The 13,109-nt window shown below is 54.2% G+C and overlaps 1 protein-coding gene across 2 annotated transcripts in view; it reads left to right on the top strand.

Moving 5' to 3' along the window:
- The first annotated feature begins 4,117 nt into the window (after positions 1–4,117).
- The window catches only part of NSF (N-ethylmaleimide sensitive factor, vesicle fusing ATPase), a 62,860-nt gene continuing 53,868 nt past the window's right edge, over positions 4,118–13,109 (top strand). For both annotated transcript variants that reach the window (XM_026043690.1, XM_026043691.1), the window contains exon 1: positions 4,118–4,135. In XM_026043690.1, the coding sequence (XP_025899475.1) occupies positions 4,124–4,135 (12 nt within the window). In that variant the 5' untranslated portion in view covers positions 4,118–4,123. The remainder of the gene's footprint in view (positions 4,136–13,109) is intronic.

The raw sequence follows: 13,109 nt of genomic DNA on the forward strand, positions 1-13,109 counted from the left end.
AGCTGAGTGTTGTGGGTTTAAAGAGTAAATAGATAAAAACTGGGGTTAAAAAAAAAAAAAAAAAAAAAAGCTAGAATTGCTAGAAAGGAAAGCCAAGGAAGGAGAGACAAAAGGCGGCCAGGTCAAAGAGCAGGGTCACAATGTTGCCAGCTTTTGTTTCATTATAAGTCCCGTCTTGCTGCTGCTCTGGGGAAGGTGCAGGGCTCTGTCCTGGGGGCAGCAGCAGGTACCTTTGCTCCCAGGTTTTGCCTGGTCCTTCGCAGTGGAAACGGCCAAGGGGTTGGCAGCCCTGGCCCTGGCTCCACACGCTGCCCCTGCGCTCCAGGCCCTGCCCCAGGGCAGTGCGGCAGCCGCAGTTTGGGGAGCGCTGCAGGCTCTCGTCTGCTTCCCCGCTACCCTGTCCCGCACAGGTTCGGCCACCGCAGTCCAGAGCTCCTTGGGCTGGAATCCTGCTAACATGGGAAGCAAGCTGGAGCTCAGGGTGAGATAGGGAATGGCCAGGGGTCCCGGATCTGCTGCTGTTTGGTTTGGGAAGCTTTGCTTTTGCTTGTTGAAAAGGTTGGAAAGCTCATGCCTTGAGGAGAGACATGCTGCTCTGTGCTCACACCTGCATGGCCCCCTCGCCTTGCTCTCCCCTCGCCTGCCCCTGGCTCCCAAGGCCCTACCTTGAAGCTCCACAGCCATATCCCAGCTCTAGCCCTTCTCCCTACAGCCCTGGGCAGGACGTGGACTCGACCAGTGTCTGCACAGAGACCAGAGCCGCCCTTGTCCTCGGGCTGGGCGGGCTCCTTCCCGCTCACCCCAGGGCTGTGGGCACCAGGGCCCAGCCGGAGCTGCGCGGAGAGGGCAGCCCTGCTGGAGGGCACCTGGGCTGCGACTGAACCCGGGCTGCTCCTGGCACCATCCCCGACCTGCTGACAAACACGTTAACTGGTAATGGCTGTCTCGCAGCCAGGTGTGATCGCTACCACTCCGCCCATCCATCTCCTACCCGTCTCTCCCTCGCTCCTTCCCTCCTCATTCTAACCCTTGCATCTTCTGCTCCCCTCTTTCACTGTCCGTCCTCCTACTCTTCCCTCCACTCCTGTACCTCCCCTCCATCTTCCATCCATTCCTCTATCTCTTCCTTCATTCTCCTACCACACTCTTCCTCCATCCCATCCTCTTTCCACCCATCCATCCATCTGTTTTTTCTCTATTCCCCGCCTTGCTCTACTATTCCCCCTGTGTATCCATCCCTACCCATCTCCGTCCATCCCTTCCTCCACCCCCTCTCCCTCCATCTCTGCTCTCTAGCCCCACACTTATTTCCCTGCTCCTGTTTCCCTGGATCCAGCTGCCCACGGATTTCCCCATTGAGCTTAGCTCCATCTCCCGTTGCATCCAGAGGAACAGTCCCCGCTTGGAGCAGCCAGCACTTCCGAGGCCACTGAATTCAGGCAGCGTGTTCTGCGGTCAGCCTTGGCCTCTGCTTATTGCAGCGCACACGTGAGCAGCTCAGCGGGCTGAGGCGCTGTTACCAATACAGTTTTAAGGACCCTGGGACACAGGGTTAGTGGGACAATGTGTTACTAGTTACCCGGTAGCTGGTGATATGATCGGGATGTAACTGATGTCCTGCTTGTTCACGGATGCTTTTGCCTCTATTCAAGCAGAGGATGAAATTTGTAAGAGTTGGTCTGTTTTTGACACACTAGATGTGCTGCCCTCTCTCTGGGGAGCCAGGCTCTGGCTCAGATGCACAAATTGGAAGGGCTCTTCCTGGTGTTCTGCATTCCCTGGGTATCGCACTCGCGGAGCGCTCCGCTGCTTGGATTAAGTTCATACCACTCAGGTAGCTTTGCTGGGCTCATGTTCAGTGAAACTTAATTGGCATTTTGCTTCTTTGAGACTTCAAACTTCCTCTGAAGTTGGGACAACAGCTTTACTGTGTGAACTGTACACACCAGAAAGGAATCATTTATGAGGAACCATAAAAATGTTCAGCTTAGGTAGGAAGAGATGCTGTGCGCTGAAAACTGGGCAAGAGTCTGGACTTACCCAAGGCCTTAAGCACTGTGAGAATTCAGTACAGGTAGGATATGAGCTGTTGAACAGTCCAGGGTAGAGCTCGCTATTTCCATAAACACCCAGAGCTTTTATTTTCCTGTGTTTACATCCCCTGGGAGACTCTTCAGGGGTATGAGCTCAAGGCCAAATGGTAGAGATTTGTGAAGCATTTTGTGGTGAGAAAACGCTAAGACCATGGCTGAGGTAGAGCTCAGTGCCTGGAGAGGCAGCCGCGTGGCACCAAATCCCCCCAGACCGGGGGCCTCTTGCCAGGCCACGGGCCCGTTCAGCCCCTGCTGTTTACACCTCAAAGTCACTACCTGTTTCATGCCTAAGGGAGGCTGGAAAGCCGAACCCCAGCAGCACGGCCAGCCCAGCAGGAAGCAGCTGGGTTATTTATGGGGAGCCTCTTCTCAAAGGCGTTTCCTGTGGCAGGGATTTCTTTGCAGGAAGAGATACAGATTGTGAATCCCCACTCAATTACCAATATTAATAATTCATTATATTGTCAAAGCCGAGCACAGGGAGATGAAGCAGGAGGCGATGGGCTAAGCTGCTTCCCAGGCTGCCGACATCTGCTCCGGAGGCAGCGTTGGACCTTGCTTTGGAGTCCAACAACTTGCCATCCTATCAAAACAGAAAAACAGCAGCTGCCGTTTCCTTCCCCCCAGGACATCGCCCGGGGCGGGGGTAACATCACTCAGAACAAGCTGCTTTCACCGCTCTGTCCGCGGCAGCTTCGCCTGCAGGGGCTGTTCAGCCAAACCCCAGCTCCGCACGCAGATCCACTAGCTACGAGCGGCTGCCAAGGGCCCTGCTGGCAGGGGACGCACCGTGAGCCGGGCCGAGGCCCTACGCAAGGACGAGGGCAGCGCTGGGCTAAGACACGTGTCGAGAGCCCCACAACAGCGAGCAGCTCCCGCACCGCGTCGCTTGGGCCTTTCTGGGGGCACCAGGCTGTACTCCGTGGCACCAAGCGCCGCGCTCCTGCTGGCCCAGGCCGGCACGGTGCCTCACGGCATGCTCGCTGCCTCAGGGGGACGCTGCCGTCGGGCCCCCCTCCTCGCAGCGGGCGGAGCTCGGCCCCAGCCGTTCCTTGGTAACACCGCGGTGCCAGGACACGGAACGGACCCCCAGCCGGGACACAACCCCCTCGAACGCGCCCTCCTCCTGCCGCCATTTTGTTGCCTTCCTCTCGTGGCCGCCACCCCGAGCCCCGCTCGGCTCTTCGCCCCGCCCCCCAGCGACCATCCTGGCCAATCAGGACGCCGCTTCCAGTCGCGCGCCCGCTAACGTAAAAAGTAGATACCCTACCCAGAGGCAGAGTGCCCCGCCCCTCGGCCAATGGGGCGGGCGGTGGCTGCAGGCATCCGCCAATGGCTGCGCGCCCCGCACGGGCCCGGCCAATCCGGCCGGGGCTGCAGGGCGGGGCCGAGGCGGGCGGGGCGCTGGTGCCGAGGCGGCGGCGGCGCCGCCTCCAAGCCCCTCAACCGCGGGCTCCTGTCTGGGACCTGGCGCCGCGCGCCGGCCTGCGCGGAGAGGCCGGTCTGGTTCCTCTGCAGCCGTGGTGGGAGCGCAGCGTTTGTCTCGATACACAAGCCATGTCTTTGTTATATTCTAAATATATATAAAAATACAGTTCTAAATTTCTTCACTTAAGGGAAATCGCACTCCTCAAACGTAACTGTGATACTGGTCCAGTCAGTAAGACAGCCCTCAGATTAGGATGCTTAGAAGGTAACAGCTTAGGAGAAGCGGAGAGGAAGATCTAGAAGCCCCTCACCCTGTCCCATCGCCATCCATTTTGAGCCTTAACTGGCTCGCCTCTCTTCCTGCTGTTCAGGGCTGCGCAACAAGGGCCAGGAGGCGCCAGCCCGTCAAAACAGGACCGACGTGGGGAAAGGAATGGGGGATCGCATTCCCTGTGGATCAGATCCCTTCCCGGCGATGGCCCAGGAACCGCCCGCGCCGGGCCGGGCTGGCGCGCCACGCCTGCGCAGCACCGCCCCCTGGCGGCGGGGGCGGGGCCGGCGCTGCGGCGGGGGCGGCGCTGCGGGCCGGGCGCAGCGGCAAGATGGCGGCGCGGGTGAGTGGCGGGGAGCGGGGCGGGGGGGAGGGGGTTGTTCCCGCCGCTCCCTCCTCGCCCGTCCCCGCCGCGGGTCCCGTCCGCGCCCGCCGCCCTCCCGCTCGTCCCGTCCCGTCCGCGCCGGCGCTTCCCGCCTCTGCCCGGCGGCGGCTCCCCGTGCCCGCCGCGCCGGGGGGTGCCCCGAGAGGCGCCGCGACCCCCGGTGCCCCCGGCAGGCGTGGGCTGGGGCTCTGGGGTCCCCCGGGGGAGCCGGGCCCTGGGCGGTGCGCGGCGGGTGTGCGGAGCCTGGCGAGCGCCGCGGGCCCTGGGGACACCCCGCGGAGGGCGCGAGGTGGCAGCTTGTAGCGCCGGGGGGGTGCTGGTGCGCCGCGGTGCCCTGACGCACCCCTGAAACACCGTCCCCTGCCTTTATTGTGTGTGTGCGGGTGCGGATGTGTATGTAGTGCTATATTGCTGACTGCTTAGATAAAATTAACAGTTGGCCTGCAGGACTGTAAAACCGTAAGGTTAACCGTAACATCAAATCTGTCAAATCCCTTTCTTTCTCACGTGCTGAGCACCCTGTTTTCCGCGGCGCGGGGCGCAGGTGCCGCGAGCTGCCTGTGGCCCCGCGAGCCGAGGCGGCCGAGAGCCCCGCGGAGATGCTGCTGCTCAGCAAGGGCTGCGCGTCGTGCTGCGTGTCTCTGGAAACAGCCTCCTCTAGGACCACCGTCTTCCTAGGAGCTCTCGCTTCCCCTCGCTGTTTTCATCTCTGAGCTGATTCATCCAATTAAGCCTGGAAAAATCTTCTCATTTTTTAACTAGTATTTTTTTTTCCTAGCTCTCTATATTGGAAAAGTCTCGGCACTTTTATCAGTGGTAAGGTCACGTTGGCAGTAATGGGCATCACCCTGAACCTGTGGCTTGCTCTCACCCAGCTGGGTCTGGTCTTGCCGCTGTTGTTGCCCACCTGAACCTGCAGTAAGCGCTTTCAGGATGTCGAGTTGGCAGAGAACCACCTAGAAGGTTTGAGGGTTAGTGTTCATCGTGCCAATGTGCTAAAAAGTCCTGGTGAGTGGTCTGGGAGCTACGAGGTGGGAGCTGAGCACGTGGGGAGGCAGGAGCTGTCCCAGCTCTTCCCTGCTGCTGTGAGCTGCTTCTGGACGTCTCATTTAGGAGAACAGTCGGTGCTTAATGGCCACATAATCTGGCATTTGAAGCGTGTGATGCTTCTTGTGAGGTTATCGGGAACCTCGTTGCTATTAGGTGTTTTCATAAGTTATCCATAAATACATATTTGCAGAATTATCCGTTTGTTTAATGCTGAGAAGAGAGTTCTTGGGCAGAGTGTGAGCTTGGTCCAGCCGTGCCTGGTGCCAAATGCTGTTAATGCAAATTAATACCCAGACTGTCTGCTTGCGTGGGAAAGCGGCGGCTCATGCAGGCTGCGAGGACTATGACACCGCGGTCCTTGCCTGGCTCGTGCTCCCTGTGTTAAACAGGGGCGAGCGGGTGGGCGGGCAGCGAGTGGCAGCCCTGGGCACAGCAGGTGAGCCGCGTGCGAGGCCGCTGCCGATGTTCTCTTCTCAGCGGTTTAACCGTGCTTGAACCCAGGGAGTGGGTGCATTAAGCTGCAGGGACACTTGTGGCCTGAGAAAATGCCTTACAGGGAACTTCAGGGCTCCGTCTCTTTTATTAGCCCAGTATGGTTTGATTTGTGTGTGTGTGTGTGTGCTTACAGATAAAATAATGACTCCCATGTAGTAGAAGTGAGACGTTATCTTTAAACTTCCAGTAATTTGTTAAAATATGAAGCATGTTAATAAATAATATGTTAAAAAATCTAGAGAAATGCGAGGCTGAATGTTATTAATTGCCCAGAGCTTTTCCAGCGATGTTACCCCGCTCCCGTAATTGTACCAACTTTCCTCAGTCGCAAGGGAGAGAGTGATTAACCATGACTGGAGTTTGCAGGAAAAAGCGGCTCTGGACGACTGGAAATAGCGGCTGTTGCTGACGGTTCCTGGTGCCGCTGGTTCTGCGCGCGGGGACAGCGGGCGGGCAGAGGCTTCGCTCGCTCTGCTGCAGGAGGAGGAGGAGGAAGACGAGGAGGAGGGAGCCGGTCTGGCTGCCGCTGGGCTGCGCCTCCAGAGCGAGGGCTTCGCCGCGTGCCTCGTTTGAAGGAATTTAAGTTTACACTTAAGTGTAAGTTACACAAGAGCTGTAACTTGTATAACCCAACCTTTCTTTTATTTTTAATTTGCTAGGTGATACTCAGAGCAGGTGACCGAAAAGAGGAATTCTGTAGCAGAGTGACAGGAAGGATTAGTCTTTTCCCTTTGCAAAAGGGCTCCGTGTCTGTCTTACTAGAAGTGAGGTGGCTTTCCCTTGGCTTCCAGCAGCTGTTGAGTGACCTTGCAGAACAGGAGCATAACTCTGGAAGAGCCTGTGCCTGCAGCAGCCTCCTGCTGCCGTGGCGCGTCGGTCGCAGAGCCCGCAGCGCCTGCGCAAGCGGTGCGAGAGGCGGCTCGGCCCCTCTGCGCTGCGGGTGCCGGAGACCTTGCTGGACTCCTGCTCTCCGCCGCGCGCTCCTTGCGGTCAAACAAGGGTGATTGGAAGTAGGGCAGTTTGGTAAAAGCTTTGAAATAATTACAGTGGGTTTTATGTTATTTTGTGATGCTGGAAAGTCTCATTTTCCCTCTTTCTGCTCTCATAAGTAGTCAGTCTTTAAAGAGTCATCGGGCACCTAACAAAACATTTATGAATCAGTTTGCTCCTTTCTGGTAGTGGTGCTGATGCTGCTAGCACTGTCTAGCACTGCCTATTTTGTCCATTATTTCCTAGCATATAATATACAGAAATACTTATTTTGGCAGTACCTTCAGGGAAGGGGAGAGAACTTTGAATCTGTGATTTGAATGTAGGGTCACTGAGATCACTTCTGCAGCTATTCACTTGCCTTGTGAAATCACCCCGATGCACTTGTGTCCTTCTTACAGGATGTCTGCATTGCAGAAACCTGCGTGAGATTATTTGAGGTAACACTTTGTCAGTCATGTGGCTATTTAAATTTTGCCTTTCCCTCAAGTGGGGATTATCTGACTTCGTCATTGCTCGCCCATCAGTCACCTTTGATTAATTTGACGTTGCAGCTGCCACAGTAGAAATAGTTCAATTTGAAGTCAGTTAGAATTAATAAAATTTAATAGAATTAAAGTTCATTACCTTCTGTCAACAGAACTGTTGCAATTTAAGGAAACTTGATGTTGAGAGTGAAGGAGATGTTCCCTTTTCAAACAAGTCACTAAAAGCACAAATGTCCTGGCATCCCTCAGTTGGATTTGGTTCCTGGTGCATCTCCAGGTAAGCAGGACGTGGCTGGAACGGATGTGTCCTGCACATCTTTGCTGGTTAATGTCTTCTGTGCCTACAGCAAAGCTTTACTGGGTTATTTTACTTATTAGAATAAGAAATCAAAATTTAAATAAAAACTAGCTGTGGAAGAGCAAGAGGATGAATGGTCAGAGAGAAGCCTTAAGAGACTGTCTTGTCTGTGCTGCTTTTTTCTCATGTTGTGATTCACATCCTGGTCTAGTGCCAACACTGAGGAGCCCACAGAGGCTGGTTGTCCCCTTCTAGTATAAGAAATATGAGAAAAATGATTTTTGTGTTAGATGTGTGAGGGAGAGCAGAGGTGTGCTAACCTGTGTGTTAGAAAAGGGCAGTTTTGTGTCACAGAAGCGGCCCCGTTTCCGTCCTTCCTCTCGGGAGAGCTTCTTGATGCAGCAGGAAGCTTGAAGGCACCGCTCGTCATTGCTCATTGCCACGTAACGCTGATCGTGGGGATGCTTTCCTCAGTCCTACTCTGTTAACTTTAACCTTACGTTGTCTCAAAAAGGGGCCTGTGCTCCACAAAATGTTGCGGAATGAGGGTCTTTCCAAACCTTGTACCGAGAAGGAGGAGGCGACGAGGAGATGTCAGCACTGTCTCCCCCATAGCCAGGTTTTGGGGTGCTGATATGTCCCACTTCTCCACATGGGCAGGACAGAATGACTTCGCTCAGATATGTCATACGTTGAAGATATGTCCCCTTTGGCTGGGGACTAGGGAACACATGTGAAATTGTGGATTTTTGAGCATAGGTTTCATAAATGGCCTTCTTTAGAAGTCTCAGCTTGCAGGAGTTGGAGTCATGCTGGAGAAGATGCTGCCATTAATATGAACGGCAAACCCCATTATCCTGTTACTGTTTTGGGCCAGTGGATATGCCCGCTTGCTATATCAAGGGTCTATCAAGGGTATGTGGGTCTTTGGATGCCCTGCACCAGTCCTTTGCTGTGTTTAAATGTTAGATGATCTGACCAGCAAGGTCGAATATTTGAGGCAAAAAAAGGATGCAGCACTATGTTTTCTTTTCCTGCTCCTGTGAGATGCAAATAGAGGAGTGACCCTCTGCTAGGAGTTCATGAATGTGTCGTGCCCTCGAGGTGCAGCAAGTTACCTGCAGTTTGTGGTGCTAGCTCCTCATTCCAGGCCCTGCTGCCTGGGTGGCGTTGGGGCCTCCGTGCCCGGGAAGGCTGCTGGTGGACAGGGCTCGTCGCTGTTGCCGTGGAGCAGCGTCCTGGCCTTGGGCAAGACTCTGCTTTAGATATTGTCCTGTTGCTGCTGGGTATCTTTTCTAAATAAACGTCGAGAAATGTGAACCCTGTAGGAGTCCTTGCAGCTAGCGGGTCAAAATCCTGCGATTTGCAGTTAAAGCCTTAGTGATGGTTGTGCAGCGTTTTGTTCCATTCAGGCTTTTTAGAAGAGGTGGGGATGAAACGTCGCAAGTCAGGGTTCCTTGGTGTTAAATTGTGGGTTGTCTTGGCTTGCACAAGAAATCAGAGGTAGCGTTGACTGCAGAAATAACCTGTGCTGATGCAAATGCAGATCCTGGGGGCCGTTCCCGCTGGCCGGGGCAGCAGGGTCGATGCTGGTGGTGAACCAGAGGCAGCGTTGTGATTAACACAGCCAGCGCTATAGGTGCAGCGCCTCACTGACACCACTGTGAAGACGTGCAGAGAAGGGTGTCTTTGCTGGACAGAACAAGCTATTTAATTAAATTATACATACTGTGTTAATGGCTTATAGAATTTCTCCTTTAAGACACTTGACTCTCCTGAGTGATTTTATCAGATGAAGCTTTTAGTGAGTGATGCTGCCTTGATATTATTAACAGTTTTATGAGGTTCTGGCCATTTCCGAGTGGCTGCCGGCTTACTATTCCAGTGTCCCTTGCTTAGGGGTGTGCTGGTATTTTTGTTCTACTCTTTATAATTGTTGACAAGAAATCTAGCAAGGACTAGACTTGAAGCAGCTGTTCATTAGCTCAGGAAGGAACCTGACTGCATTTGAGCTAGGCTTGCTAGACCTAAGTCTTGGAATTTTCAATTATGTTTCTGATAACGTTGTAATAAAATGAGAACAGTGCAGCCAGATCCCCAACCCAACCTATGCTCATTTTGAACAGCTTAGGGTGCAAAAGCCTCGAAGCTGCCAAACTGTTGTAGAACTGAATTCCTGGCGCTGTGGCCTTTGCAGACAGCAGCCACCGCCCTGAAAAAAAACACCTTCTCTGATAGTGACGGAGGGTAATTCCGTGCTAATAAAGTGGCTTTCACCTCATAAGGTGGAAGTGGTGCCTTGGTGCCCCCTTGGTCGCTTTAGGCGGTGTGGGGAGCTGGAGGGTCCCGGCAGGAGAGGCGTTTGTGACTTTCCCAAGGCAAACGTTCCCCTTGTAGTAGAAGAAACCAGTATTTATGGTCTTGTTACATACAAAGCAGCAGCTACTTCCAAATCGGAGTTAGAGCTTCTAGGTCAAGGGAGCAGGTGGAAAGGAGGGTCCGGAGCAGATGCCTTGTCCTGGCGTGGTGCTGGACCCGCTGTGCCCAGTGAGCCCCTGATTAGAGATTGGAAGGGGAAACTTGTTTTGCCAAACTGGTGGTTTCTAAGAATTGTCTCTTCCTGTGCAAGCAGCATGCAGAACTCTTCAAGATTTAGCAGAATATATGTTTTAAGAAACACAGAATTAGGATATCTGCTGTTGGTGACTCTGGTCCTCGTTGCAGGCACCGTGCACCACCTCTTAGATCACCCCCTTGAAGGGAGTTTGGGTCCTGCCCGCTGGAGCGGCCCTTCCCTGGGAAGCGCTTCCCGGTGCTCGGAGCGGTGCCGCTGCGCTCGCTGTGCCCCTCTCCTTCCTGCTCGCCCCGTCGCTTAGCCTTGCTTCCCCTCTCCGCTCTGTGTGTTTTGTACGTGTATTTTAGGAGCGAGCCGTCATAATCCTCCTTGGGCTTTTTCCGGGCTGATTTATCTCCTCGCAGGCTGTCGCTGACCCAGCTCTGCTTCATCTCGGCACTCTGGGTGTGCTGGTTTCTGTGCCACAGGCTGTGGGCGGCTGCAGCTTTGATGCTCATCTCTCCCCTGTCCTGTTTTCTTCCAGTTCTTTGTCCTTGACCCATTGGGTCTTTCCGAACAAGCTGTAGCAGGCAAAGCTTCAGGCATGGCTGTTTTCCAGCAGGAAACGGAATAATGTTGCAGGGTCTACATAGCATCATCTCGGTTCTCTGTTGTTCTTCAGCTCTCCTCCACTGGCATATTCCTCCGTTTTAAAATCTTTTATTTGCAGATCTCTAGTGATGAATGAGCATCTGGCTTGTAACCCCCTTGCCTGCGTCCCCTGTGCTGCCAAGGGCCACATGGGGCAGCTGGACATTGCATCCCTAGGAAGTAGAGCCCAACTCCTTCCCTGTATCAGCTGCTCCACAGGTTTCTTGGTGCCCTCCTCACTGCACTACAGGTTCAGGGGTGTTTGGTGCCTGGAGCTGCTATAGCAGAGCTTGGGTGCCCTTAGAGATGCTGATCCCTCCTCTGTACATCTAGCAGTGGCGTTTGCAGAGGGCACTTCAGTTTCTAAAACACCGAGTCGTTGTCCTGTTTCTGCACAGTTGTTTGCCAAAAACTGCGTAGCAGAAATTAAATATATAAAATGCATGCATATATCTACAGGAATGTATATTTATATATGCATGTGTATTACATAAGGGAAAATTTTAGCTATATGATGCTTTAACAGTACTTGTCTCGTATGAGAAAATGCAGAGCAAAAGCTGCTTCTGCTTTAAAAGCTGTTTCATAATCTCTGGGGTGGGATTAGGAATTCAATGAGTGAAGCTTTCCCGTGTCAAATGAAGAGCATCTTGGCCTGAGCACTGACTGTTTTAGCTCTTTCATTCAGCAGCAGCTGACAGGTAGTAGCACATTTCTGTGATGTGCCCCCCACGTTACCTCCTGGAGAGTCTGAGGAGCAGCAGACATCTTTTCCTTCAGCTGCTTCTATCACCAGCCTCAGCAATGCACAAATATTAGGGACTTTTGTTGTGCTGTCTGCTCACACTTCCTTCTCTAGGCGGAATATTCCGGAGATGTCATTGTTTGTTCTCTCTGCAGTCGCGTTCAAAGCCGTAGTGCTTTGCTGATGCTTAGGAGGCTTGTCTTGCAATTCAGAAATTTCATTCCTACGTATGTATGAAAATACTCGAACAACTTGGCGTGGTCTCTGTGTTGAAGCAGATGAGATCTCCCAAAACCTAAGGACAGCATCGTTTCATTTTTCAGAAGAGGAAAACTAGGTTGCACATACCTAGTGATTCCTGAAAGATCAGCCCTTAGGGCGTTTGTCTCCATCATGAGGGTATTTGTTCTTTGAAATAACTGAAAAACGCTCTGTAGAGGCAAACCCCCGCCGTGTGGTGGAGCCTCCCGCCCCTGGGTTTTGCTGGTTGGCCCCAGCTGGGCAGCAGAGCGGCGGGGACGGTGGGTCCCTGGGCTGAAGGGCCGTAAGGAATGGGCGCTGCCCGAGCTGTGGGGTCACCCCCTCCTATCTGCTGTCCTTGGCCTCCCCTCTTGCACCCATGTCAGGGCTTGAGGCATCTCTTGCTCTCCTAAGCCCAGCGGGTCCCTGTCCTGGGCCCAGGAGTGACTGAGATGTTCACGGGTCCCCGTTACGCAGTGGGGACAGCGGTGTCGCTGTCGCAGGTGGCGTTTGCTGTTGGCTGCAGGATCTGCTCCAGTGCCTGGATAGAGCTGAGCCTTGAGCTGCCAGAATCAGCTTGTGCTTGAGAACCTGACGCTTTCCTAGAAACACTCCTGGGGATTTTGCTTCCTCTGCTGAGCTGGGCCCCAGAGTGCAGGAGCTTGGAGCGCCCCTGGGCGCTGCTCTCCCCAGGCCTGTGGCTCGTGTTACAGCCCTGGGTTACAGCTTTTATGCCGGAAAACTGACTTGGGAGCAGCCCCTGCGTGTGTCCTCACAGCCCGTATCCCGCGGGCAGTGGTGCTGGGGGTGTGTTGGAGAGTGGAGCTACGAGGAGATGATCCCTTTGCTCGTGTTGCCTCGGGTTCTCTAGCACTGCGTGTTCCTCCGGCTCTGGCTGCTTTCTACCTCAAATAGCATCTTTTACATAACTACGTTTGCCCAGATTGTCCCTTACGCTCCCAAAAACCTGCTTGCCTTTGAAGGACAAGCTGCTGTGGCTCGACTCTATTCCTTTTGAACCACTGCTGTAAAATGCTGATGTATAGACGCATTAAAAACTGGCTTGGGGCTGCATGGGGGCGTTTATAGAGAGCTGGGAGCGAAGTGTGGGTTACAGAGCCGCCCTGAAGCCTTGGGTATTGTGAAGATACGGCGGGGATGTTGTGAGGGAGACGCCCAGCCGCGGGCTGGCCTGCACGGCCTGGCCTGCACGGCCCGTGCTGCCGCTGCGGCGACGCAACCACGTCGTGTTCGGCATGTCGTGCTGCATGTGTCGAGGAGCCGAGGACGTTCTCGGCACGCGGGGAGCTCGCAGCGGGCAGATACATCCCTGTGCGGGTCTGGGCACGCATCCCCGCGGGTCTCGGCACATCCCTGCATTCACAGCTCCGCTCGCACGCTGCCAGCAGGAACGTGGCATG

The sequence above is a fragment of the Nothoprocta perdicaria genome, unplaced genomic scaffold (genome assembly GCF_003342845.1).
Source record: "Nothoprocta perdicaria isolate Ctin4 unplaced genomic scaffold, notPer1 scaffold_336, whole genome shotgun sequence".
Taxonomy (NCBI): Eukaryota; Metazoa; Chordata; class Aves; order Tinamiformes; family Tinamidae; genus Nothoprocta; species Nothoprocta perdicaria.